At 53.6% G+C, this 26,126-nt stretch overlaps 2 protein-coding genes across 3 annotated transcripts in view; one reads left to right on the top strand and one right to left on the bottom strand.

Annotated features, from left to right (window-relative positions):
• Positions 1-9,863, top strand: part of WASF2 (WASP family member 2) — a 74,383-nt gene extending 64,520 nt beyond the window's left edge. For both annotated transcript variants that reach the window (XM_002913319.4, XM_011228985.3), the window contains exons 7-9: positions 1,745-1,900; positions 3,977-4,491; positions 5,815-9,863. In XM_002913319.4, coding sequence (XP_002913365.2) covers positions 1,745-1,900; positions 3,977-4,491; positions 5,815-5,972 — 829 coding nt within the window. In that variant the 3' untranslated portion in view covers positions 5,973-9,863. The remainder of the gene's footprint in view (positions 1-1,744; positions 1,901-3,976; positions 4,492-5,814) is intronic.
• Positions 9,864-15,791: 5,928 nt separating this feature from the next.
• GPR3 (G protein-coupled receptor 3) lies at positions 15,792-20,303 on the bottom strand. The gene is made up of 2 exons (XM_034647481.1): positions 20,185-20,303; positions 15,792-19,076 (listed from the first exon to the last, which is right to left on the bottom strand). Exon 2 carries the CDS (start codon positions 19,069-19,071, stop codon positions 18,079-18,081), a length of 993 nt encoding a protein of 330 aa, XP_034503372.1. The 5' UTR covers positions 19,072-19,076; positions 20,185-20,303; the 3' UTR covers positions 15,792-18,078.
• Positions 20,304-26,126: the final 5,823 nt, after the last annotated feature.

The following is a 26,126-nucleotide window of genomic DNA, read 5'->3' as shown; positions in this document are numbered from 1 at the left end:
TGACCCATTTCCCAATACCAAATCACACTGGAGGTTTAAAAGGAAAAAAAAATGGTTTTAGAGCTTGGTTTGATACTTATCCTGGTGTCCGACCTGTGTGACATTCAAAGCCAAGTCACCACGACTGCTTGGCATGAATGTTGCCCTGGTTTTTTCTCTAAATACATTGCATCCTGGCTGTCAGAGAACCATGCCAGCCCATGCCGGGTGTCTAGGAATGATAAAAGGAAAGAGTTGAGCTGTTCTTGCTTTTAGGAATAACTCTACCATGAAAATCTTGACTTTTAAAAATCTTGATACTTCTGACACTTGTTCTTCCTGGATTAAGAGATTTGTTTTAAAGAGTGATGAAGATGGTGAGAGAAAAAAATGAACCTTTCTCTCTACGGGAAATTCAGCCCTGAGGGTACCTTCATTACCTTCACCTCCCAGAAAAGGGGCCATTTTGTTCTGTGGTGCCATCCTGTTCAGACAGGCCTTGTCCTAGGTTCTATGACTGTAAGGACAGACTCTTGCACGTTCAGAATGCCAGCTATTATGTGTTTGGTTTTTGTTGTGTTTGTGTTTGTGGAATGGGGCTGGTGAAAACGAGGACTTTGCCTCCCATTTTCCTGTTGTGCAAGAAGTTTGGGATTGGGCTACATGGCTGGTCTACCTGGGTATGCTTGTTGGTGGACCTATAAAGAAATGTACCAAGCCTACAGGGCTCCAGATTTGATTTGTTAGTTTGCTCCAGCCCTCTTCTCTCCAGGGTCTGTTTGAGATGAGTTCTTTAGAACCCAGCAGTGGTAGGGAGAAGGGGGAGATGGAGCGGAACCAACCATATTTTGCTAGCTGCTCTTTGGTGTATTTGTGTCATTTGGAGTTTTGTTGTTCACCCAAGGCCTAGTGCTCTGAGGGACAGGTTTTCATGAGGCACAGGCCTCAGCACCCTCCTTAAGTTGGCAGCTCATCGTGTTGGATAAGAGACCTGGCAGGGAGACTGAGTCTAGCTACCACACAGCAACTTGCATTTGTCCGCAGCTTGGTTTTGCAATCAAATGCCTCCTTGGCCTTTGAGTACCCCAGAGGCTTGCTGACCTCCAAACCAGGCTGTGTGCCAGTCATGTGTTTGCAGCTCACTAGCCTTGGGGCTTGGCTTTGCCCTTTGCCACAAGACAGACTTTCGGATTTGGGTCTAGGCTGCTCTTAACATTTGGGAGAGAATTTAAAGGAACTGCTGGGTTTGACACGGCCAACCAGCACTGGGAAAAGAACAGCATGGTTTTGATTATCTGTGTTGAATCCCATTCCTCTGAATCCAGCAGGAATAACTGGGAGGTATTAACAATAGAATTTAGTCCTTAATTTTAATCCTGAATTTAGTTCTAAAATAAAATTTCAGAATAACAGAAAATATGTGGGGGATATTCTTATTACTTTCTTCCTAAAAGCTTTTGTATCAAATGCATTTTGTAGGGTCTCTTTAAAAAAACATGTGAGAGTACCACTCACACTTTTTTTTTTTTAAGATTTTATTTATTTATTTGACAGAGCGAGAGACAGCCAGAGAGAGAGGGAACACAAGCAGGGGGAGTGGGAGAGGAAGAAACAGGCTCCCAGCAGAGGAGCCTGATGTGGGGCTCGATCCCAGAACGCAGGGATCACGACCTGAGCCAAAGGCAGACATTTAACAACTAAGCCACCCAGGCGCCCCATACTCACACTTTTTAAATGATAGTTTTGGCATTGGGTTCATTGTCAGGTATCCACCCACCTTGGTGTACCAGAATGGCAGTATTGGCTCTATTGAAAATGTGGACGGAAACAGCTACCCACCACCACCGCTGTCAGACTCCACTTCTCCACCCTCTCCTTCCTTCTCTGAGGACAGCTTGCCTCCCCCACCAGCAGAATTCAGGTAAATGGTGCTCTCCCTCCTGTCTACTCTGGGTGGTTACAATACTTAAGAACAAAATAAGTGTTCTTCAGGGCGCCTGTCTGGCTCAGTCGGTGGAGCATGCGACTCTTGATCTCAGGGTTGTGAGTTCAAGCCCCATGTTGGGTGTAGAGATTACTTAAAAAAAAGGGGGGGGGGGAGAAGAACAAAATAAGTGTTCCAAATCCAGGGCAGGACCGGTAAAATAACTTGAGGCAAGTCTGTCTAGATAATAGAAAAAATAATTAACGTTTTATTAAGTGTCTGGGGTGTCAGGCATCATGCCAAACACTGTATACGTTGCTTCATCCTTACAACAGCCCTCCTGAGGTAGGTACCCATTTTACAGATGAGTAAATGGTGAGGCACAAAGAGGTCAATGAACTTAATTCTAAGGTCCCACAGCCGGTCAGAGGCAGAGCCCTGATTGGAAAGCAGGTCATTCTGTATGCAGAGCCCGAATTCTTAACTCCTAACTATACTGGGACTGATAGAGATCACCAGCTTATCTCTTGTTGTTTTTACTTAGCTTTTTTTTTTTTTTTTTTTTTTAAAGATTTTTTTTTTTTTTNTTATGTGACAGAAAGACAGCCAGCGAGAGAGGGAACACAAGCAGGGGGAGTGGGAGAGGAAGAAGCAGGCTCCCAGCAGAGGAGCCCGATGTGGGGCTCGATCCCGTAACACTGATCACGCCCTGAGCCGAAGGCAGATGCTTAACGACTGCGCTACCCAGGCGCCCCTGTTTTTACTTAGCTTTAACTCAGCGTGAAATGAAGTGGTATAATCTGCTGTCCTTAAAATATTTAACAGACACCTTCCCCAGTTATCTAGGAACCTAGCAGTCGGTCACCTTTCTGTCCTGTTCTGGTTCATTTCACTGCTGGAAAGAATGAAACAAAGGAAAAAGGGCGGTGAAACTTAGACTCTGTCTGTACTGCTATTTGGCAGAAGTGTACAGGGACGAGTTAGTAATGGCCGAAAGGGGGTCTGTCTGAGGAGTGTTCAGATTTCAGTGTTTGCTCACAGTTACTTTTCCCTTTCTGATGCCTGACAAATGAGAGGTTTGAATGATACACTTTCCTCCCTGGACTGTTTAATCAGAGATTGGATATGTTGAGGACCCTTCAGATGGACACCTAAAGCAGTGCCGTAACCGCTCCCCCTAACCCAGCCCCCTTCTTGGCTCTTGAACCACTCATCCCAAATCACTTCCTGCTAGTTGCCCTGTCAGATGAAGAAGCTAAGGCTTGAAGATCTATGGAAAATTCCAAGATGGGTGCTTTTTTCTAATGAGTAGCTATTAGTGGAGGGCAGGTACAAAGGTGGAAAAAGAAACCCTTCAGCCTCACACATGGCTTGAGACCTTGCAGCCACAGCCAAGCATACCTGACCTGAGAGGGGTGCACCTTAGTTGTCTCTCAACCTGGGTGAAGCCCCGGTAGCACATTCATTTCCCATCTCTGCTGACCCTCAGATCCTCATCCCTTCTCAGGAATTTCCACATGAACCCTGGAGGTACTTTTACCTAAATCTGTGCCCTGCTCAGATTTGGTCAGCTTGGCTTGGGTTTCCTGCCCTCACAAGATCTGGTGAATGATAAGAGCCTGAGGAATAGAGCCCAGTGGGTGGGTGATGTTTGGATTTTTATTCCACTTCTTCTTACATGCCTTCTCTGTCCTGGTTCCAGGATTAAATTGACTGTCCTTCGTAGAGGAGGGTTCAGGAGGGTGCTTTCCCTTGGAAAGCTGGAAGGTTTGAAGGGGACCCAGGAGATGACCTTGGCCAACCCTTACCTGATAGAGGAATCCCAGTCTAAACTTCTTTCAAATAGCTTTTCTCAATTTCTGTTTACATTCCTCTGCTGATGAGAAGTTCATTGCATTACAAGGCTACTCATTGCATTGTTGGTCTGTTCTGACCATTCTCAGGTTTTTTCCGTTAGAGCTAAAATGAAATAATAGTACTCAACCAGAATGAACCTAGGGTCTTGATCAGCTTTATTAGAGGTGGATGTTTGCATGCTGAGTGTGATGGTGAGTCTCTTCTTTGTCCTTTTAGCTGCCCAGCAGACAGCAACCAAAGAGGGCCTGGCTTAGCTGGACCCAAAAGATCCAGCGTGGTCAGCCCAAGCCATCCACCACCAGCTCCTCCTCTGGGCTCGCCACCAGGCTCCAAACCCGGGTTTGCTCCACCACCTGCCCCTCCGCCTCCACCTCCAATGATGGGCGTTCCACCCCCCCCACCGCCTGGAGGATTTGGGTCTCCAGGGACCCCACCACCACCATCACCACCATCTTTCCCACCTCACCCCGATTTTGCTGCCCCTCCGCCTCCTCCCCCACCGCCCGCAGCTGACTACCCAACTCTGCCACCTCCTCCCTTGTCCCAACCAGGAGGAGGCGCACCTCCCCCTCCCCCTCCCCCTCCTCCTCCGGGGCCCCCTCCTCCCCCTTTCAGTGGTACAGAAAGCCCGTCTGTTCCACCACCACCACTTTCTGATGCCACCAAACCTAAGTCCTCCTTGCCTCCTGTGAGTGATGCCCGCAGCGACTTACTTTCAGCCATACGTCAAGGTAATTCCCAGTGCTGGGTCCAGGACCATGAGGCCTTGTCTTTCTGCAGCCAGGATGACTGGTTGGAGGGTGGGCTAGGGGTTCCATGCCCTTCCCGGGGCATAGCTTTCATTGGGTGGGGAGAGATCGGGAGGGACCTCAGGCCTCAGATCAGCCTAAAGAGAGGCTCCGCTCTAAAAATATGGAGATGTAGATTTCTTTCCACCTTGGTTTATTTATTTATTTATTAAAAGATTTTATTTATTTATTTGACAGAGAGACAGCCAGGGAGAGAGGGAGCACAAGCAGGGGGAGTGGGAGAGGAAGAAGCAGGCTCCCAGCAGAGGAGCCTGATGTGGGGCTCGATCCCAGAACGCCAGGATCACGCCCTGAGCCGAAGGCAGATGCTTAACGACTGTGCCACCCAGGCGCCCCTCCACCTTAGTTTAAAGTAAAGGATTCTTGGGGCCTTGGATGGCTCAGTCAGAAGAGCAGGTGACTCTTGATCTTGGAGTTGTGAGTTCGAGCCCCACCTTGGGTGTAGAGATTACTTTAAATAAGTAAGTAAAGTAAGGGATTCTTAACTTGGGTCTTTGAACTCCTTGATGAGAAATGTTTTGCCTGTGTTTGCATTCATTTTGTGCCCCAGAGAAAACCAAGCATCACTACCCTAGAAGGTACTTCTCTGGCCACACTCATGCCCTGTCCTCCACTTCTGTGCCTTTCATATCCTTCCTCCCTTCTCTCTTTCCCCTTTCTCTCCCCATCCTCCTCCCCTTTTTTTCCTATCCCCTTCCCTCTTTGTCTCCTTCTCTCCCTTCTTTCCTACCTTCCTGCCCTCCCTCATCATGTCACCCTTGTGGAGCATTTATTCTCTTTCTTTCAGAGGTCAATTCTGGTCCCAGTGGGTTAGAGTGGTTTCTTCTGTTTGTGAGCCTTCTGGAACTGAAGGATTGTCTAGGGGAGATAAGTTGGGGCAGCTGAGCTCGATGAAGTGGGCAGACTGAGTGCCCAGCGAGTACAGTTCGGTGCCCACTCCTCACTCAGAGCCTCTTGAGAAGTGCCCATCCTCACTAGCCTGACAGTGTGGAAATGGAAAGAATGACAGGCTTCCTTTCCGACATGCCTACAGCACTGGAGCCAGAATTGGATAAACCCTCATCTTTACTATCGTTCTTGCTTTCCCCTTTCCCTCTTTGCTTTCTCAGAAGATCCTTCTTCCCCCTACCCCCTTCCCCTGACTCCTTCCGCCCCTGGCCACTCCTCCTTGCTCAGTCCTGTGTGGATTCTGAGACCGTTTGACACTGACTCGCCTTCTAAACCCTTCTCTCTCTCTCTCATAAGGCTTTCAGCTCCGCAGGGTTGAGGAGCAGCAGGAACAAGAGAAGCGTGACGTTGTGGGCAACGACGTAGCCACCATCTTGTCACGTCGAATTGCTGTGGAGTATAGCGACTCGGAAGATGACTCCTCTGAGTTTGATGAGGACGACTGGTCGGATTAAGTCTTTCTGCCTGCTGCCCACCTCCTTTTTCTTTCCTCCTGCTGCCTTCTTTGATGCATATCCCAACAGTCTGATGGGGGGGAAAAGGGAGGAAAAAAGAATTTCAAGGGGCCAAAGTCCTCCCTGAAGCAACCAAAGATATATCCAAGTGCTTCCTCCAAATCAACATATATTTTCCTGTCTCCCCATGGAGAGGCCCCGTGGGGCTCCTGAGATTCAGTAGCTGAGATGTTCCCTCTTCCCTTCAAGTGACTGTTGCATATTGAAGAGAAGGAAAAACTCCAAAGCAGATCCCTTTGATTGGGTTTAGATTGGAGTTGGTACCTTCCCTGGGAGCCATTTTCAACCGTGGTCTCTTTCCAAAATCCTTACCCTTCAGATATTGCCAGCCATCTTCTGGTCCTAAAGCCTGCATGGGCACAGCCAGCCCCTTTCCCATGCACTGAGAGGGCTGAGCAGGCCACATGCCCTAGCAGCTAGACTGCCACACCTTTCTGCCCTGGTCAGCAGGGTGAGCTTCCTTTTGCTAAGCCATCTCTATGTCTGGACTCCCTTTATTTTAGGAGCCATCAGGCCCTAAAGAGTGTCTCCCCCTCTGCCCAGAAATGGTGCCTCTCTGAAAGCTGAAGTTATTGCCTCCTTCCCAAGCTTCCTCTCCAGAATGTGGTGTTCAGGTGTCCCATAAATGCCCCTCCCTCACTACCAGGTGCTCTAGGCACCACAGCCCAGTTCCAACCTCTAATACCCATGACCAAATTAGCCCCGACACTCAGGGATCAGGACCTCTGCTGACTTCAGGAGCCAAGCTTAGAGACTTGGGACTACAGAACTGGAAGAATGGTGGAACTCCTTGGATCCTATGCTCTTGATGATGCTGAAATCTAGAGATGGGAAATGACGTGCTCCAGGTCACACACTGGATGGTGACAGAACTCTAGAGCCCAGAATTCCTGATTCCAATCACCTGTGCCTTCTGGGACCAAATAGTGGGCACTTGCTGGAGTCTAGGCGGAACAGTCTTGGCTCTGCTACTCCAGACCTCACCACAGATGGGAGTCGCTGTAGGAGGGGTCAGAGCCAGTGCCAGGCCTGTCCGTGCTGCTCGGACCCTTACAGCCTGTCTTACAATTCTCTGCTCCCCCTTTACTATCACCATTGAACCACGTGGCCTTGGGACCTGCCCTTCTGGGGGACCAGAGATAGTGAGAGAAGGAAGGGAGTATGCAGCTTTGACAGGTGCTGTTTTCAATTCCTCTGCAACTCGTCCCCCTTTTATTTCCCCAATTTAAGCATAGGTTCTGCCAGCTGTAGAAACTTCAGTCCCTCAGGCTGGTGGCTGCCGCAGGTAGCTGCCTAGGGGGGCCTGGCAGCCGTGAGGAGGGCTGAAAGGCAGAGGGGCTCTGGGTCTTGTTTCCAGCTCCCTCCTCACTGCGTGCAGTGATGTTCCCTCCCTCACTCCCCCTTTTCCCAGAGCTAATACACAGGTGCTATTATTCAGGGGAAAAAAAAACTGGCCAGCTTTGGCCAACAGTGAGGTTTCTTCTCTTCTGCCCTAACTATTGTGTAGCCTCTTATGCTGAAACCGGCTTCTCCTGGCGTCTCCGGCTTTCAGAGCCCTGAAACAAAGAGAAACAGGATCTGTCTCTGCCCAGCACAGCAAACGGTTGTAGTAATTGCCAAAGGCCTCATAACCCCTCCGGCTTGGGGAGAGTGTATGGTCACGGGTACTGCCGCTGTGCCCTGGCTGGATGCTCCCCCTCTGCCTTCTCTCCTTGAACTCTGGCGTGGGGACTGAGCCTGCAGGGGCCAGCATGCCCTCCTGCGGGGGCCGCTGCAGAGCTTACTCTCCTCCCCCTCCCTGGCTCAGGTGTCTGTGGCACAGGGCTGGCACCATCCTCCAGTGCTGAGCATAAAGCTGGGTGTGCCCCCGCCTTGCACTTTGGAAGCTGAAGGTGCTTTCTTCAGAACCCTGAAATGGCTGTTGAAGGTGTCCCTGGCTGCAGCCCGGCAGTGGCTGGAGAGGCAGGTGGAGGGCAGTGGTTCTCCCAGATAGGCGTCCTGGGGCCTGGCCAGGGCAGGGTTTAGGCCTAATGGCTTTGACTAAATTACCCCATCCCCCTCCTTTCCGGAAAAGGGGGAGCCAGCGCCACTCACTATCATTCTGCTCTGACCTTGAAGGGGGCGGTGTTGGCCTGGCTTCTGGAATGGACACAGTCCGCCCTGGAAAGGGCTGGGGGCAGAAGGGGGGGGCACTGCCTGCGGAAGGTAGGATTAGATCATTAGCTCAGTGACCTCCTAGGGTTTCGATGTGCTGTGTTCTCATCCTACAGCTGGTTTGGTAATGATCTGCAAGTCCCGGAGAGCAACAGCACAGCTCTGCCTGACGCTCTCATTAAAATCTATGCAGCCAAGCTCTGTGCTTTGTAGCAGCCGGCCTTGCTAAGCCGCCTCAGCTCAGGGGGCTGGGGACCCAGTCAGCTGAGAGGCCCTCTGGGCTCTATTTATGCATATGTGCACCAAAAAACCCCAAAAAAACAAAATAACAACAAAAAACACCCCACTTCTTTAAACCCAGAGCCCTTTAAGATGATAAAGGACCCTATGCAGGTAATTGTCTTTGGAATCCTGTAATTGTAGAATGCAAAGTTTAGTGATTATTTAAACTGGGCTGAGGCAGGTCACAATGTGGAGCAATGGCTCCTAAGGACTCTTAAGTGCTGAAGCCAAGGAGCCACCTCCCTTCCCTAGTCTGCCCAGCCCAGGGGACCTGCCCCCATTCCTGTGGCCCAGGGACCCAGCTTCTAGTCGGCAGTGTCCTAAGTGACTTGTGGCTTTGCCATGGTTGTGAGATGACTACATTCCAAAGGAGCAGCCACAGGGAGGGGCAGGCTCTGCCATCCCTTGGAGGCTCAGAGCAGCTGGCCCAGGCTCCAGCTCGCCTCCAGCGGAAGCTCCAGCGCCCTCAGAAACGACCCTGGCCAATGTCACCACAGAGCCGAGGTGGTGTTGTCAGGGCTAATGTGAAATCTCTTCCCGTGGCGCCGCTCCTCCGGCTCCGCAGCGCCGGCTTGGACAGATTGAGGTCTCTGTGGCTTTGGTGACCCTGCTTAAGCATTCCCACCGTGTCCCAGCTCTGCTCTCGGCTAGCCTCCCTCCGCAGCCCCCCTCACCTGACCTCGGGGCCCGGGGAGGGGGCCGGTGCCCCAGGGCGAGGGGCTTTTGCTCAGGAGAGAAGTCGGGCCTCCTGGGGGCATCAAGCTTTGAGCTCTACTGGGGTCCACTAGACCTGGGACCAGGTGTCACTAGGAGATGCGCCTCGGTCTGTGCCTCTGAGGGCTCGGGAACAATTCTGTTATTGTATTAACTTGACTCAGTTAACTCACTTGAGAAACTAACCAATTTTTTACTTTCTGTCTAGAATGATGTGCATGTAGGAGAGTGAGCTGTAATGCTCCCAAAGTGCCTTGTTTTCTCTGATATAAATATATTTATAAGGACCTATTCCAGTGGATTCTTGGGTGTGTTTGCCACATCGATTTTAGGGAGTGGGCATCTATGTAGTAGGGAGACAGTCTGGAAATGGGTCCCTCTCCCCTGAGAGTGGGAAAGGAGATTCTCCTAGAGATCTGTGAGGAGGGTGGGGTTAAACCAGACTCGTGAGGTGACCCCTTCCTCTTCAGGCCCTACTCCTCTCAGGCCCTTAGGAGAACATCCAGTTTTTTAAAGCCCTGTGGCTCCGATCCTGGTCTCCTTTGTTTCCCTGCCAGGCTCATGTGTGGACCACATTAGCACCCCATGACCTGAGGATTCCATGTAATGATTTTATGTTATACATGCAAATACGTAAATGCCAACATTTTAAGTAATTTGATAAATCTTTGTAGCTACTCAGCCACCTCTGGTGCGTGTGTCTGTGCGTGTACCTGTCTCTCATGGGAAGAGTGGTTGGAAGGAGACAGTATTGAAGCCACAGGTGGTGGCCAGAGCTCTGGAGGGAGGTCTGGTCGGGGGCGAGGGTGTACCCTGTGGGGGAGGTGGAGATGAAGGCCGGAAACCCTTTTGCTTTAGGAGGAGACCCAAGTTGGGGGACCTAGAAGCCCAGATCCCCAGGCCCTGCTCAGCTGGCGAGGGGTGTGTGTTGGGGCCAGGGGAGACAAGCTGTTGGCCGCTTGCATCCGGCAGGAGGGGAGCACTGGAGAATGCTGGTGTTGCCTCCCAACATCTGGCTGCATCCTGTCCGCCTCCCAGACCCAAGCAACTTACCTTAAATAGAATGATTTTCAGTGGAATCCGATAAAAAGTTGAGGCTGCTGTACAACCCCTCTCCTGCCTGGGAAGGCGAAGGGGCTGGATTTCTATTCTGACCCCCAAAAATGACCTACCCAGGAAGCAACGGTTGTTCAGAGGCCAGCTGCTGCGGGTGACTGTCCCTGGGGGTAATTTATGGGCAGACACCCAGGTCCAGTTCCGGGCCCAGCGGACGCAGCGGGGTGGCCCCGGGAGAGGGGCGGGGAGCGAGGTTGGTGACTCCACTGGTCACGCCTGCTGTTCAGGGAGAGAGTCACCCACTGGCGTCCCAGGAGAGGGGGCAGAAGTTTTGAATTGTCAGCAACTGCTGCGCCAGCCGCTCTGAGCTCATCGCTGGAGGTGGGGGTGCAGGGGAGGGGGCGCGGGAGGCAGCGCGCCCCGGCGGAGCCCCTCGCTCCACCGCTCCACCCTCCTGCTCGGGCCTGTGTTTAGTCAGCACTTGGCTTCCCGAGGCCGGTGACTGACAGGCAGCCAGACGCCCGCCCTGGGAGAAGACAAAATGGTGGTGTCGGGAGCCGCCCTTGCTGGGGAACCGGAGGGGAGGAGTGTGGTTCTGGGAAGCAGGCGGCCCGGCTCAAATTCCGGCTCCTCCACTCGGGAGCTGTGACCCCGTGCACCTCTTAGGGCGGATCCGGAGAAGAACGAGCGTTTGCTGAGGGCCGACCACCTGCGCCACACTGCGCACACTTCATTTCGAGCGCATGAGGGAAGGGCCTCGGACACCGCGCAGCACGTTCCCAGGTCGGGTTGCCGAAGACCACGTCGCGGGCCGGGAGCAGAGCCACAGCTGGGACCCGGTCTCTCCCAGCCAGAGGCCGTGCTCTGTCCACCGTGCAGCTTAAACAGCTTTCGGACTCTCGGGTGGGAGTCAGGGCCTTTCGAGTCCTGGGGGGCAGGCTGAGCCTTTCCGGTCGGGTCTGCCCCACCCCGCGCCCGGTTTTACAGGTGACCGCGCTTTCTGCTCTTGCTTTGAAATCAGTGGGCCGGACTGGGCGCAGCTCCGAGAGCAGGAGAGTTGCAAGCCCTCGCACCCTGAACTGCCTGGGAGCGAAGTGGGTTTGCTCGGTGTGGGCTGGGGCTTCCCGCACACACTCCGTGCTCAGGACACGCGCACACCTGTGAAGATGCGCGCGTCCGGCGCAAGACCCGGATACACGCCCACCGCGACACCGACACACGGGAGTGGGCCCGCTGGAGATCCCAGGCCAGGGACACGTGCACACACCGCACACAGAGCCCTGCCCGTGTGCCAGCAAGGACACAGACCGGCGCACAGTTACAGGAACACAGAATCGCAGGCAAACCGCACGCAGTCCTCAGGAGCCCCCCTCCCTGCGCTGTCGCCGCCAGTTGCTCACTGCCCCCTCCTGGCCGCCCAGTGGCCAGGGCAACCTGGCACCGTTTCCCCGCGAGCTCTGTTCTGGGGTGGTTGTCAGCGAGTTCCCTTCTCCATAATGAGGCTGGGAGCAGTTCAGGGGCTCCTCGTAGACAGCCCCTCGGCCCCAGGAGATGAGGGGGTCTAGAGGGAGGTCTGAAGCTGGAGGACAAAAAAAAGAAGACAGGCCTTCACACCCAAAGGAATCTCACTGTAGAATTCTCAGTCCGGTGGTGGCATAGACCGCCTCCCACCTCACAGGCAGCCACCCGCCCTTACCGCTGGAACGTGCGCACACCTGCTCACGCTCTCGGTACTTAAGGAGCAGCTGACTTCCTGGCCCAGAAGTCCGAGGTCAGGTCTTCTAGCTCCCGCATTGCTGCTCCCTCGCCTGGCCTCAGCTTCCTCACCTAGTCAATGAAGAGTTAGGTTGACCATGATGTACGTGACCCCTCCACCCTGGAGCCTCACCGTCTTGGGAAGTAACACTTGTCCCAAAGGCAACGTGCATGAGTAAAGCACATCCATCCACCCGGCCCCGTGCATTCTTCAGGCCAGTCCTGGGAGGATGACCAACACAAAGCATTTTAGTGCCTGTTTTACAGTTGAGGAAATGAAGCACAGAGAGGCACAGCAACTTACCCAAAGTCACACAGCAAGTTGGCAGCAGGCATGGAAATAGGCTCTTCTTGCGGGCCCCAAGCTGCCTACAAGAGAATAGAACTCTCCCTGTGAGCTCAGGCCCAAAGCCAGGAGACAGGAACAACAGAGACTAAAGCCAGAAGATCCGCCCCTCCTTTTTTTTGTTTTTAAGGGTTTTGTTTTGTTTTGTTTTGTAATCTCTATACCCAACAAGGGGCTTGAACTCACAACCTGAGATCAAGAGTCTCATGCTCCACTGACAGAGCCAGCAGGCGCCCCAGAAGCTCTGCCCTTCTGTCTGGAGCCCTGAAGGCTGAGGGGAACCCAGCGGAGGTGCCAGGCTTCGGTGTGGAGATAGAGGCTGGGACACGGCCGCTTGCACCCCGGGTGGGTTCCACCACTCCCCACCACTACCAGCAGCCCGCGCCAACCTGGCGCTTCCTCTGCAGAGCCAGAGGCAGGCTAGAGAGGCTTCTCCCTATTCGGTGGCCACTTGGAAGCTTGTTCCTCAAGGTACTACACACGTGAGTGCATGTGTTTGCATGCCTGGACTCCACGGTGTGCGCTCACGTGTAGATGCATGTTCACATAGGCCTTCAAGTACACTTAGAAGTGTATTCATAGGTATGTGTAACCTGTGAGTGTACGTGCGTGCAAGCCTGTGTACCTATGACTGCTTTCGTGTGTTTAGATGAGGTGTGTTTGGATGTACATGTATAAATGGTCTCTATCGGGCAGGGAAATTTACATACATGTCAGTTGTTGCTTGCACACGTACTGGGTTTGTTCACGAATGTACTCGGGTATGTGCAAATGTTCACATGCATTTGTGTAAAGAAGTGGAGTGAATCATGTCCATGCCCATGACTGGTGGGTGTGTGTAAATGTGTGTGCAGGGAAGGCTTCGTGTGACTGTGCACACATGACTCATAGGACTGCCCTCCCCAGACAATATGATGTCAGTGTTCCCCTCAGCTCTGGTGTCGGGTGCGCACTGCTGGCTCCAGCCAGGCACTGGGCTCACGGCACTCCCACCCCACCCCCGCACTCTATTCCCCAGACCCATCCCGCTTGGCCAATTTGCAGCCTCTCGCTCCCAGCTCCCGAGAAGGCCTGCAGCAAAGTCAAGGGGCTGGTGGCCAATTAGCGAGGGGGTTAATCAGGGATCTGGGGACCCCTGGGGGGCGGGAAGCCGAAGGCAGGCATTGAGGTTGGCAGGAGCACTTGCTGCCTGTCATGGGGGTGGGGGAGGGGAGAGACAAGGAGGGGAGGCTGAGCCAGCCTGGTGGCTGGAAACCAAGGGTCTGCCTGTGAATTCGTGATTGCTGAGCACTGATAGCAGTGGGGAGCCTGTGTGACTGTGTGTGCAAAGGGGCATATAAACATGCGTTCGCGTCCTTGAATGTGGTCCTATATGCAAATGTGTGTACCTGACGGGATACCGTCTGTATATACACGTGCAGCTTTGTGTCTGTAGATATGTGGGTGTGCGATGGTGTGCAGATGGGTCTGGGTATGCAAGCATGTCTGGACCCATGTGCACGCGTGTATACAGGGGTAAGTCTGTGTGTGTATACTCGTGTGTGCAAGGGTGTGTACATACACTGACGAATGTGCTCCCGCGTTCAAACATGTGTGCATGTAGTTGACGTGGTCTCTTAACATGTGTGCGATGGTATCTGTGTGGGTGTGTGTGCACCAGTGTGCAGATACACCCGGGTATACACGCATGTCTGGATGTATGTGCCTGTGTGCGTGTCCTCTGAACGGCTTGTGTGTGCCTGTGTGTGTTTACACATAGGTCTGCACGCGTACAGGTCTCAGCATGTCAGGAGCTGGGGAATGTGGGGCTGGCGGGCTCCGGGCTCCAGGAGAGAATCTGACAGACGACCAGACTTGCCGCAGCCCCCAGCCCCCGGAGCCTGTTTTCCAGCCTGCGGAAGCTGTGAGCCCGTGAACTCATCTTATATTAATAGCTGCTGTCTCCTCACTTATTGCAGGGAGAGGCGGTCATGGCCCCAGCGGGGGCTCAGCACTCGGGGCTCCTCCCCTCCCCCCCACAGGACCTGGGAAGAAGGGAAGGAAAGATGGGCCCTAAGGCCTACCCAAGCAGGAAGGCAGGGCCAGGCCCCAGCCCTTGCCTCCCCCAATCCACTGCCCAGCTCACCTCCCAAGCCTCTGTAGCTGGTGGGATCAGGCGTGGGCTTGGAAAAGTGTCAGGGGCTTGGACATCCCCCCACCCCCCAAACACACATACACACACATATGCACCAGGCGTGCAGTGCTGAGCAGCTCTGGGCTGCATACCAGATGAGTCTGAGGCGGAAAGAGACATAGAAGTCTTCAGTTTGAGAGGGCAGGCACATTCCTTCTCTCGGGGACCCTCAGTTGGAGGGGGACACACAGCCCTGCCTGCAGGGGCCCCTATGCTGACAAAGAGGGCAAGACTTCTCCATGATATTTACTCAAGAAGTATAGCAAGGTGTGGTGTATAAACCACATCTTCATGGTCACAGGAGGACTTAGCCAAGGAGGCTTCCTGGAGGAAGCACAGGGTAGGGGTGCAGGGAAGACCTGAGCTATATCAACAGAATCCCTGGAGGTAGGAGAAGCCAGCCAACCCTGCCACACACACAGGCTCCAACCCGAGGAGCAGATTGAGATGCCCCTCAGGTTGGGCCAAGAACCCAAGGCAGAGAGACCCCAGATGCGGGCTCCCAGAAATGCCTCAGACCCACCACACAACCACACCCAGACAGAGGAGGGCCCGCAGCATGGGGGTCTACCACAGGCCCTCCGAGACAAAAGCATTAGGCTCTGCTGAGCTCTGGAGCCAGAAGCTGGGATGAGGAGGCAAAGGGCCAAGCCTGCCCAGCATAGTCTGGGCACCTGGACCCTCTCCTTCTGGTCCCCCCTGGTGCTCCTTGGGAACATGGGTGAGGCAGCAAGGAGGTTCTTCTTCACACCACCCCTCCCAAAGGTCTGTGTGTAGCCTGGAGACCCCAGCTTCTCTCCAGCTGGGTTTCCTGTGCCGGGTTTCCTTGCTTGCTGTTTCTGAGTTCCTCTTGAAACTCACTCCCTTACCCAGGATAGAAACAGATTTGGAGTCAAATGGACCTGAATTCAAATCCCAGTTTGGTCCTTTACTATGTGACTTTAGGCAAATCAATTGTCACCTTCAGTGAGGACTTTCTTGGGAGCCCTCATTTAAAGACTACATGTATTCCCTGTGCCCCTTCCCTACTTTGTTTCTCTGAGGACCCTGCACTCTCTGACATTAGCAAATCTTAAACTTGTCTTTTTATTACTGTCTCCCCTATGAAATTTAAGTTGTCCACAAGGATGGCAGTGAATGAATGAGGGCCTGTATTCTCAGAGCCTCAACTTCCTTTTCTGTAAGATGGGGAGAACGATAATACCACCCGAAGGGCCATGGCGATGTGAAATATTTGGGCCAAAGCTTGGCTTGGGGGAGGTGCTTGCTGAGTGGGTGTCTTTTCCTAGGGACCTTCCAGGAAGGTGGGGAAAAAAGGCTCCACCTGACCTGGTGCCCCCCCCCCTGCTTTGTATTTGGCCCAGAGCTCTGTTTAGCTCAGCCCAGGTCTGCCTTCCACCAGCTCTGACCCAGCCGCTGTTGGCAGGTCCCCTCCCCTTGGAGTCCTGTGGCCAGTGTTGGGGAGGAGCCTTGAACAGTAGGTGAGAGAAGCTCTGGCCAGGGAAGTGGAGAAAGACCTGAGTCCTAGCCTGGCACAGCTGTGTGGGTTTGAGCAAGTGACTGTTCTTCTTCAGGCCTCAGTCTCCCCGTCTGTACAATGGAGGGGTGTTAAAGGGTCCCACCTCCAGGCTTTGTCTACATGGGAGGCTTGGGAGGCTGGGAGGCTTTGCTACTCAAGAAACAGATTCCTCGTTAGCCACACTTCCAAACCCGCTCCTGCCCTTGCCTGGTGAGCGTACTCTTCCTGGCTGCAAAACACCCACACTCGGGGTCCTGCACACTTACGTCCTCAAATGCATGCACTTGCCATCACTCACCTTCAGATAGAAAAGAAGCTCTTCCAGCTCCAGAATGACCACAGTCCACCCAACCTCCTCCCAAATGTGGCCTCTGGCTCTGAGAATGAACCCCAACACAAATCAGGGTCCAGAATGTCCTAAGCCCCAGGCTCGGGAAGGAAGGAGAGGAGGGGCCATTGGCTAATAGAGCACAGGTTGTGGAAATGGATGTTCCCTTGGGCCAGTCACTAAGCCCCCTCCAGCCTCGGTTTTCTCATCTGTAAAATGGAGAAGGTGTTACCTGTGCCGTGGGATGCTTGTTCAGCATGAACGAGGCAGCGCGTGCAGCACACTTGGCGAAGTGCCAGCATGCAGAGAACACCCACAATTAGAAGGAGCATTATTAAGGAAACGGATATGCTTTGACCATATACTTCATGTCAAAGCTCCAAACAAAAGCGCACATGGGCATCCTCAACCCGAGAAGGGCCTAGCACCCTGGTTCCTGTCCTCAAGATAAGGTGGGGTCCTTGCCTGGCTGTGCCTGGGTCTGAGCAGAGAGGCGCATTAGATTGGCCTCTAAAGGGGTGGGGGTGTCACCTGCCAACCACACTCTACCCTGGGTTTCTAGCTTCCCCAGAACCCTCAACAGGTTCCCAGGCCTGACCTAATTCCCTCCCATTCCAGGCTCCCCCCACATCAGGCCCACTCCACCCCTTCCACACATAGAGACAGAAACATACTTATCACAAAATCATTTTTTATTGAGCGATGGGTCAGGGATAGGAATAGGGAAGCACTGGAGGCCATACCCCGGTTGGCAGAGGGGTCAGGTGTTGGCTCACACCCTGCCTCCTCCAGGGCACCGCAGGGTGGGGCCTGGCCCCCAGGTCCTGGCTGTGGCGCTGGATGCCAGGCCGGAGTGGAGCTGGGGACGCGAGACGTCTCATCCCGGCTGCCTGGCCGGGCTGCAGTTTCCCCCAAACGGCCACCAGAGGGCAGCCGGCCCCCAGCGCAGAGGAATTCTCGGTTGCTCAGGTGATGGCTTCTTAAAAAAATAAAAAACCAGAGGCTGGTGTGTTCTCCCAGCAAACCCGAGGGGGGCGGGTCTGGGGAGAAGGCTCTGGTTTCTATGATCTCTTCGATAAAAAATAAGCAAAAATAATAACAAAATACGTGGTTTCTCTTTCTCCCTTCCCCCCTCTAGGAACTGAGGTCAGCAATGGGGGTGTGGGGACTGGGGGTACCCTGGTATGGCCTGGATTTCAAGGTGTGGGTCTCTTTTTTCCCCTTACTGTCCATAAATAAATAAGTAAATAAATAAGTAAATAAATAAATTATAAATAGATACTCTTTTTGTATGCGCACATATATATATAGATACATTTTTCTTTCTTTCTCCTATCTAGGCAACTGAGTGACTAACCTCTCTGACTCTTTAGTTCAGAAACTCAAAAGTAAAGTGACATGATTAAGGTCAAGGTGGGTGGGGGGGGAGATCAGGGACTTGGAATGGCACTGTAAAACGCCCAGCAGCATTCTGCAACTCCAAGCCAGCTGGACTGTGGGACATTTCTGAGTGGAACCCTGGCCACCTGAACATTCTAGAACCATGGAGCCAGCTGGGCCCTGTAGGGATCTGGACAGAATCCTGTGAAACACCCAATGTCCTAGAACTCCAGAACCAGCTGGGTCTTGGAGGTGTGGAGCTGGGGGTTGGAACAAAGCCCTAGAGGACCTAACGTTCTGGAATTCTTAGTGATCAGGGCTGAAGTCACCAGGATATGACTAGACGTCACTGGGGGAACGGGATCGGAAGGAGATCTTGGAAGAGGAACAACAGCAGCAGATGGCCCACAGCACCTTCTGCACGTCCTGGTTGCGGAAGGCGTAGATGATGGGGTTGATCATGGAGTTATAGGTCGCAGGGAGCAGGGTGAGATAGGTGTAGAGGGGTGGGGAGTGGGCATCCCCCAGCAGGCAGTAGACAGTGAAGGGCAGCCAACAGGCGGCAAAGGCGCCAAGCACCACGGCCAGTGTGGCGATGCCCTTTCGGGTGGCCACGTAGTGGGAGGCGGGCAGCAGGTGCCGCTGGAGGGCAATCTGCTGGGCATGGCGGCAGACGATGCGGCAGATCTGGGCATAGAGCTGCAACATGATGCCAAACACCATGAAGAAGGCAATGGCCAGGACCACCAGATGGTTCTTGGAGAGTGGATATACCACGCCACATGTGGCCCGGGCATCCAGACAGTTCCAGGCCAGCACAGGCAGCAGCCCCAGGCCCAGGGCGCCTCCCCACACGAGGGCCAGCATCACATAGGTCCGAGTCACCGTTGTCTCTGAATAGTAGGTGAGGGCATTGTACAGAGAAAGGTAGCGATCGACGGTGATGGCCAGTAGGCTGCCCACGCTGGCAGTAAAGGCCATCGCCAGCACGCCGACCAGCACCAGGCTCATCTCCGCCGAGCCAATGCAGAACACAGCGGCAAAGTGCAGGACCAGGCCCAGGCCCGCCAGCAGGTCGGCCACAGCCAGGCTGCCCACCAGCAGGAACATGGGGGCGCGGAAGGTGGGAGTGCCCACAATGATGGCCACCACCAGTGCGTTCTCACAGGACACCAGGGTGCCTGAGATACACAGCACCACATCCCAGGCCCTGGGCGAGGGCAGCGGGGTGGCTGGGCCTGTGGGCGCCTCCGCGGAGCCCACGCTGCTCACATTCACGTTGCCTGAGCCGGCGGAGAGCCAAGCCAGGGGGCTGCCTGCACCCCACATCATGGTACCTGTAGGAGAAAGGCCCTGTGAGAAGGTGGCAGGGCTGGGTGCTGGGTGAAGGGGTCTGGACGGACGAGGGGCCATTCAGGATACATTTTGAGAGTGTTTCTTCAGGATACCTGTCTGGGTCCCGGTGCCATGTCCCCCAGTCATGCCCCAGGGCTCCTTCCAGGATACCTTTGTCTCCCCCTGCCCCCATACCCCCATGCCAGCAGGGGCCTATTCTCCTATCACTGTCCTGGGTCTCTCCATTCTCCCTTCCAACTCCCTGGGTCCCACGGGCTTCTTTCTCCCATGTGTGTGACCAGTGGAGAACCAGATGAAGGGCTACCATAAGTGGATGCAGGGGTGCATAGGATCCAGGAGATGCCAGGAGGCCCAGGACTGGGGAAGGGAAACACATCTCTAGACCGAGGGTAGCTCTGCTCCCTCCTCATCAGGGAGAATGGCGCTCAGTTTCTGAGGCTTGCCAGACCCCTCACGATTCTCTGTATTGCCAGACCCCTCAGGATTCTCCGTATTGCCAGCCCAAGGCTCCGCCCCCAGAGAATGCGCGTGCAGCTCCCGCCAGCCCCCACCCTGCACTCCCAGGGTAACACCACTTAGGAACTCAGCCCCACCCCCAACACACACTGGCCCAGACTTCTGTCCCCACCAGACCCCTCTTTCTGCCTGAATCTCTCTGGGTCTTTGGAACAGACACCCTCTGCTGGAGGCCTGGATCCTGAGTCAGACCCCTCCTTCAGCTCAGACACCTGGATCTTGGGCCTGACTCCGCATCCTGCCCGTATGTCTGGATCCCTAAGTCAGACACCTCCTCCTGCTCGGACACCTGGGTCCCTGACTCAGATGCCTCCCGCCAACCCAATCTCAGAGGACCATCAGTCCTTCCAGGGCCTTGGGCCTTGGAGGAGTGCTCACCCCACGCGGGGTCACCCAGCTGACTGCTCTCAGCACCCGGACACTGGGTCCCCCTCCCGCTAACCCAGATTGTGGGTTCCCGGTCTCGACCTCTGACCTCTGCCGGCCGCTGGGAGCCTGTCCGCCGGCCCCGCGCCGCAGCATCCTGGGTGCCCTTCCGGATGCCTGGTGCCTGCGGCGGGGCCCGCTACTCACCTCTCGGGACCTGGTGCGGCCGGGCCGCGGGGAGGCTCTGCTCGGGTCCGGGCGGCGCAGGGTTTGCGCGGACCCGGAGAAGCCCCCGCGGCCGCGGGAGAAGCGGCGTGAGTCACCCCGCCCCGCCCCGCCCCCGGCCCCCGGTTTGGTGACGTCAGCGGCCCGGCCGGCCAATGGGTGCGTCGCGCCGGGGCGCTTCGCGCGTCGCGAGGCATAGTAATGAGGCCTCGCACCGCCCGCTCCCCCATTCATAAAAAGCGACCGTGGCCGCGGCCCCGCCCCCTCCCCACTCAGCCCGCTCTGTCCTTGACGCGGCGCCCTCTGCGGGCCGGGGTTTCGGGGGGCGCCGGTGGGAGAGCCTTGGAGAAGTCTCAGGGAGGTTGCGGGGAATATGTGAAGGGAAGCAGAAAGGGGCCCCGGAAAGACTGTGGGGTGATGGGACCCTCAGGTGGCAGAGACAGACGGAATTCGGGTGACGGAGACCGAGTGATGAGGCTGAATGGGCGTCCTTGGTGAGGATGACGGGGGTTGCCAAGATGATGGGGCCCTGCGGTGATGGTGACAGCAGCACGAGGGAGCAGGGAAGTGGGTGGCAGTGACAGCATGAGCATGGTGACAGGATCTTGGGGGTGGTGGCCATGGGACGCTGCCATAGAAAGGGAAGCCCCCAGGGCAACTATAACAGTGTCAGGGTGACTGTGACATGATGGGGCTCAGGGATCCCAGGGTGGCAGAGGCGGTGGCGAGGGAAAGGGAAGATGGAGTGTCCAGATGATAGGACTTCAGGTCACCATGACCCTGTCACAAGTGCTGAGGTACTGAGGGGACAAAACAAAGTGAAGAGGGTTGTAAAGTCCTGGAATGAAGACACGGGGTGACTGTGGTGAATGAGCCCCAGGGTGAGAGGGACGGGGTAGAGGGTCTGGACTGACAGTGACCAGGCAGGTGAGGTGCTGCCAGGGCAGGTCCTCGTGATGCTGGGGCTGGGATAAGGAGCTGGGTGACGTCACTCATATCAGCCCAATAGCACCCTCCCAGCACGGGAGGGGTGGTCCTGGCAAGATTTCAAAACCTGAATTATTTATTCAAGGATCTGGAAAGCCAGCGGGGGCAGGGGGCACTTCCCCGAAGCAGCAGGAGAGGGGGAGCTGGGAAGAACTTGGAAGCAGAAAACCTGGCAGCGTAGTCCCCAGGGCTGGCCCCTCTCAACCTCCCCATCTTAGGCATCCTGGCAGGGTAGGGCTTGGAGAAGGAGCTCCATCTTCCCCAGCCCTGCCTGTCCTTTGTCCCAGGGACATACAAGACCCCAGCTGACTTTTCCAGAGGTGACAGATATACCCAGGGGGAGAGGAACTGGCTGCTTCTCCTTCCTCTGTCTCTAGCTTTGATCCTCAACAGAATCATCCAGGCCGTGGGATGGGGGTGGAGGGCAGGGATCAGGTTAGGACTTAAGGAAACCAGGGGGGCTCAGATCCCAGGCCCCAACGACGTCTCCCCCCGACCATGGCACTCCTGTAGTTCCCTCAGTCAGTGTGGGGCAGGGGAAGGAGGTGACAGGCCAGCAGCAGGGTACAAGGGAAAAGGAGAGGGTAGGCGCTGGGGAAGAGGATGCATTTCTGGTTGGATGCGGTGAGCTGGGGGTGGAGGTGCGCCAATCCTAGTTGCTCCATTTCCTCGCTGTGTGACTTTGGGTGAATTTCTTCGGCTTTTTGTGCCTGTCTTCTCATCTGTAGGAGAGGGATAATGTTAGTATCTACCTCAGGATTGGTGGGAGGGCCTGGTACGTTTCTCCGCACTGGCTGTTAGCTACCAATCGTGTATCTGGCAGGAGGAGGACACCTGGGAGCATAGGTGCACAGCGAGTAATTGAGTTTCTAGGGGTAGATAATATCACTCAGGGAAGGGAGCAGAGAGTGAGGAGAAAAGCCTCAGGGAACACCGCCATTGAGGGGCACAGACTGGGTGAGTGTGTCCTTGCAAAGGGTCCTGGGCTTCCCTCTTCCTAGAACCCCTTCACTTCATTCAGTCCTTTGCTTTCAAGTCACTCTTGAAGCAGGCTTTCCCGAACCTCTATCCTAGATTACCCCACCCTTCCCCCCCTTTCCTTGATTTATTCTCAAAGCACTTAGCATTCCTAAAATTATGTTTATTCATGTATTTTCTTTTTTACTACGTGTCTGCCCCGCCAGAATATAAGCTCCACGAGGGGAGAGGCTGTGCCCCGTTCTGCGCTACCGCACGGGCACTAGTAGGTGTTCAACAAATACTGGCTGACTGGACGCTTGCAGTAAAAAGCAGCATCTAGAGAAAGAGGAGAGCGGTGATATGCAGTGTCGAGAAAGGTTGGGGCGCCAAAGAGAGAGGATACAGGGGCAACAGCCCCCCAGAACTCAGGGGTCCACTCTCTTCCCCGTCAGAGCTGGGTCCCAACAACCGCCCCACTGGTCTCTAGGATGGGTGAGGTGGCTGGGAGGTTGGCAGGAAAGAATTGTACGAGACACCCTCTTCTGCTATTCTGAGTGGCAGTATTAGTTCTTTATTTATTTTTTACTTTTTTTTTTTTTTTACAAATGTTCATTGTTTTTTTACAAATGTTCATTAATCCTCTCATGAAAAGTCTGCACAATCACCACAGATAAAGTCACTGCAGAATCGTTACTCCTTTTGGCCTGCACCAACATTGGCCTGTGCGGCCCTGACTTTCTTCATTCTGTTCTCATGTCCCATTTGCTGTTTTCTTGTGGTCTTTTTCTTCTCGTGCAGACCATGTCTTGCAAGGCTATCTTTAGGTTTATTTTTCTTTCATAATCGAAGGAATTGTAAATCACATGCAAGCCAGTTGTCTTGCCACCACCAATATGGGTTCTGACTCCAAATATGAAGATGACATCTGGTGTGGTCTTGTACGTTTTGGCTAGTTTTCCCCAAAGTTCTGCCTTAGGCACTGTTGCCTTCTATGGGCGAAGATCATCAGAGACCATGTTTCCACTGAAGTGGTTGGTTGGCTAAAACTTCCTGATCCAGATAGTCATGGTGTCATTCAAGATGGAAGTTGGGGGCGCCTGGGTGGCACAGCGGTTAAGCGTCTGCCTTCGGCTCAGGGCATGAACCCGGCATTATGGGATCGAGCCCCACATCGGGCTCCTCCGCTATGAGCCTGCTTCTTCCTCTCCCACTCCCCCTGCTTGTGTTCCCTCTCTCACTGGCTGTCTCTCACTCTGTCAAATAAATAAATAAAATCTTAAAAAAAAAAAAAAGTTGATCCTCAGGCAGCCAGGGAGGAAAAGAGTGCGGTGACAGTTCTAGCCATGAGAAACCCTAGACACCTAAGACACCCAAGAGACTCAAGTGAAGCTACGGATTTTCCCATGGGCTCTCCCTCCATGCTTCAAAACTGCCCTATGCCAGTGGGACAATGGAGGCCATCACTGCCAATTGGGTCTCTCTTCCCCAAAGATCTGCTATCTAGAGAAAGGGCGGTCCCTTCCTCTTCTCTCCTCCTCATGCCCTTGCCCTACCTCCTTGCTTGCTCCCCACCACTGATACCCTGTTCAGTCCTTCCCACCTACCAGGTGCCAGACCAGATCCCAGGGCTTACAACAACCCCGCATCCCCATTTCATGGGTGAAGCCTAGAGAAGCTGAAGGACTTGCCCCAAATAACACAGTAAATGGCAGAGCTCAGATGTGAAGCTGGTCTATCTGTAACCAAATCCAGTGTGCCTTCCATTCTAACCTAAACATCACCACCTCCCCAGAAGGAGCTGGGAGTGAAGTTTGACCAGGGCCGACAATACCTGCAGTTCCCCAGGTGACCACCAGATGGCTGTGAGCACGCGATTCCAGGTAAAACTTCTTCCCTCANACAGTAAATGGCAGAGCTCGGATGTGAAGCTGGTCTATCTGTAACCAAATCCAGTGTGCCTTCCATTCTAACCTAAACATCACCACCTCCCCAGAAGGAGCTGGGAGTGAAGTTTGACCAGGGCCGACAATACCTGCAGTTCCCCAGGTGACCACACAGTAAATGGCAGAGCTCGGATGTGAAGCTGGTCTATCTGTAACCAAATCCAGTGTGCCCTTCCATTCTAACCTAAACATCACCACCTCCCCAGAAGGAGCTGGGAGTGAAGTTTGACCAGGGCCGACAATACCTGCAGTTCCCCAGGTGACCACCAGATGGCTGTGAGCACGCGATTCCAGGTAAAACTTCTTCCCTCACCATTCGTTCTCCAATCTGGGGAATTCCATGGGCCTAGGCTCTCATGGAAGATGGGTGTGTGTCTGAGGCACAGATAAAATCCACACAAGCCCCCTGTCCAAGCCCCGAGAATCTGGGCATCGTCAGTGCACACATTCTTAGCACAAACCCATTTATTCATTCAGCCAGTATTCACTGACAATTCGCTGGGCTTTGAGTGGGTGCTATGGACAGAGAGATGATCTGGCCACATCCCTGCATTTACTTTTCTTTCTTTCTTTTTTAAAAATTATTGCTTTTTGGGGGGCGGCTGGGTGGATCAGTCGTTAAGTGTCTGCCTTCAGCTCAGGTCATGATCCCAGGGTCTTGGGATCGAGCCCCACATCGGGCTCCCTGCTCAGCGGGAAGCCTGCTTCTCCCTCTCCCACTCCCCCTGCTGGTGTTCCCTCTCTCGCTGTGTCTCTCTCTGTCCAATAAATAAATAAAATCTTTAAAAAAAATTCTTTCTTTTTTTAAGTAAACTCCGTGCCATACATGGGTCTCAAACTCACAACCCCGAGATCAAGAGTCACACGCTCTGCAAACTGAACCAGCCTGGTGCCCCCACATCCCTGCATTTTCAACATTCAGTAAATATTTATTGACCATGTGCTACTTTACAGGCATGGTTCTAGGCACAGAGGCTAAAGCAATGAACAAAAATCCTTGGTTTCTTCACAGAGCTTCCATTCTGATAGGGAAAGATGGATAATCTACAAATAAACACTAAATATGATATTAAGTAGGGGGCCCTTGAGGGTCTCACAGACCAGAAGGACAAATTGTACACAGTCACAACATGATTCAATCTGGTTATTTAATAAACACCTACTTAGCCCTTAAGTGTAGAGGGAGTTAACTACAGAAGAAGGTAAACATGGTTCCTGCCTTCATAGAAATTACAGCCTAGGATACGAAAGAGTAATTAATTATACATTTGGTACATGTTTTGAAGGGAAAAGGAAGTATCACGAGTGGGGAAGAGAAATGGGGCAGTTTTAGAGGCCTAAGACACACTCAGGTGGAGGTGGCCAGGAACCAGATGGACCCACTGGATCCTGGGTTCACATCCTGGCCCTCCTCATTGAACCTGTGTGGCCCTGGGCAGGTGATTTTACTTCTCTATTTTTTTTAACTTTATTTATTTATTTATTTTTAGTAATCTCTACACCCAGCGTGGGGCTTGAACTCATGACCTCAAAATCAAGAACCACGTGCTATATATTTATTTATTTATTGAAGAGAGAGTGTGAGAGAGCGTGAGCAGAGACAGGCAGAGGGAGAGGGAGAAGCAGACTGCCTGCTGAACCAGAAGCCTGATGCAAGGCTCCATCCCAGGACGCTGGGATCATGACCTGAGCCGAAGGCAGTTGCTTAACCAACTGAGCCACCCAGGCGTCCTAACCACATGCTCTTCTTCTTTTTCTTCTTCTTTTTTTAATAAAGATTTTATTTGTTTATTTGACAGTCTGACTGAGCCTGCCAGGCACCTGATTTTACTTCTGAAGCCCACAAACTGGGGATAAAAAAAAAAATGCCAAGCCTAGAGGGTAGTCGTGGACATTAGATGAGAAGTTGCAAGTAAAAGCTCTTAATGAAATGTATATTCTGCAAGAGTAAGTGGTCAATAGTGGGAACTATGTTTTATTAGTTACAAGTGGCAGTTGGGGAGGGAGCACTGGGCTGGAGATGGAGATATGAGA

This window comes from Ailuropoda melanoleuca, chromosome 2 (assembly GCF_002007445.2).
Source record: "Ailuropoda melanoleuca isolate Jingjing chromosome 2, ASM200744v2, whole genome shotgun sequence".
Classification (NCBI taxonomy): Eukaryota; Metazoa; Chordata; class Mammalia; order Carnivora; family Ursidae; genus Ailuropoda; species Ailuropoda melanoleuca.
Note: the sequence above shows the minus strand (reverse complement) of the source record. Positions and strands in the feature narration are given on the sequence as shown.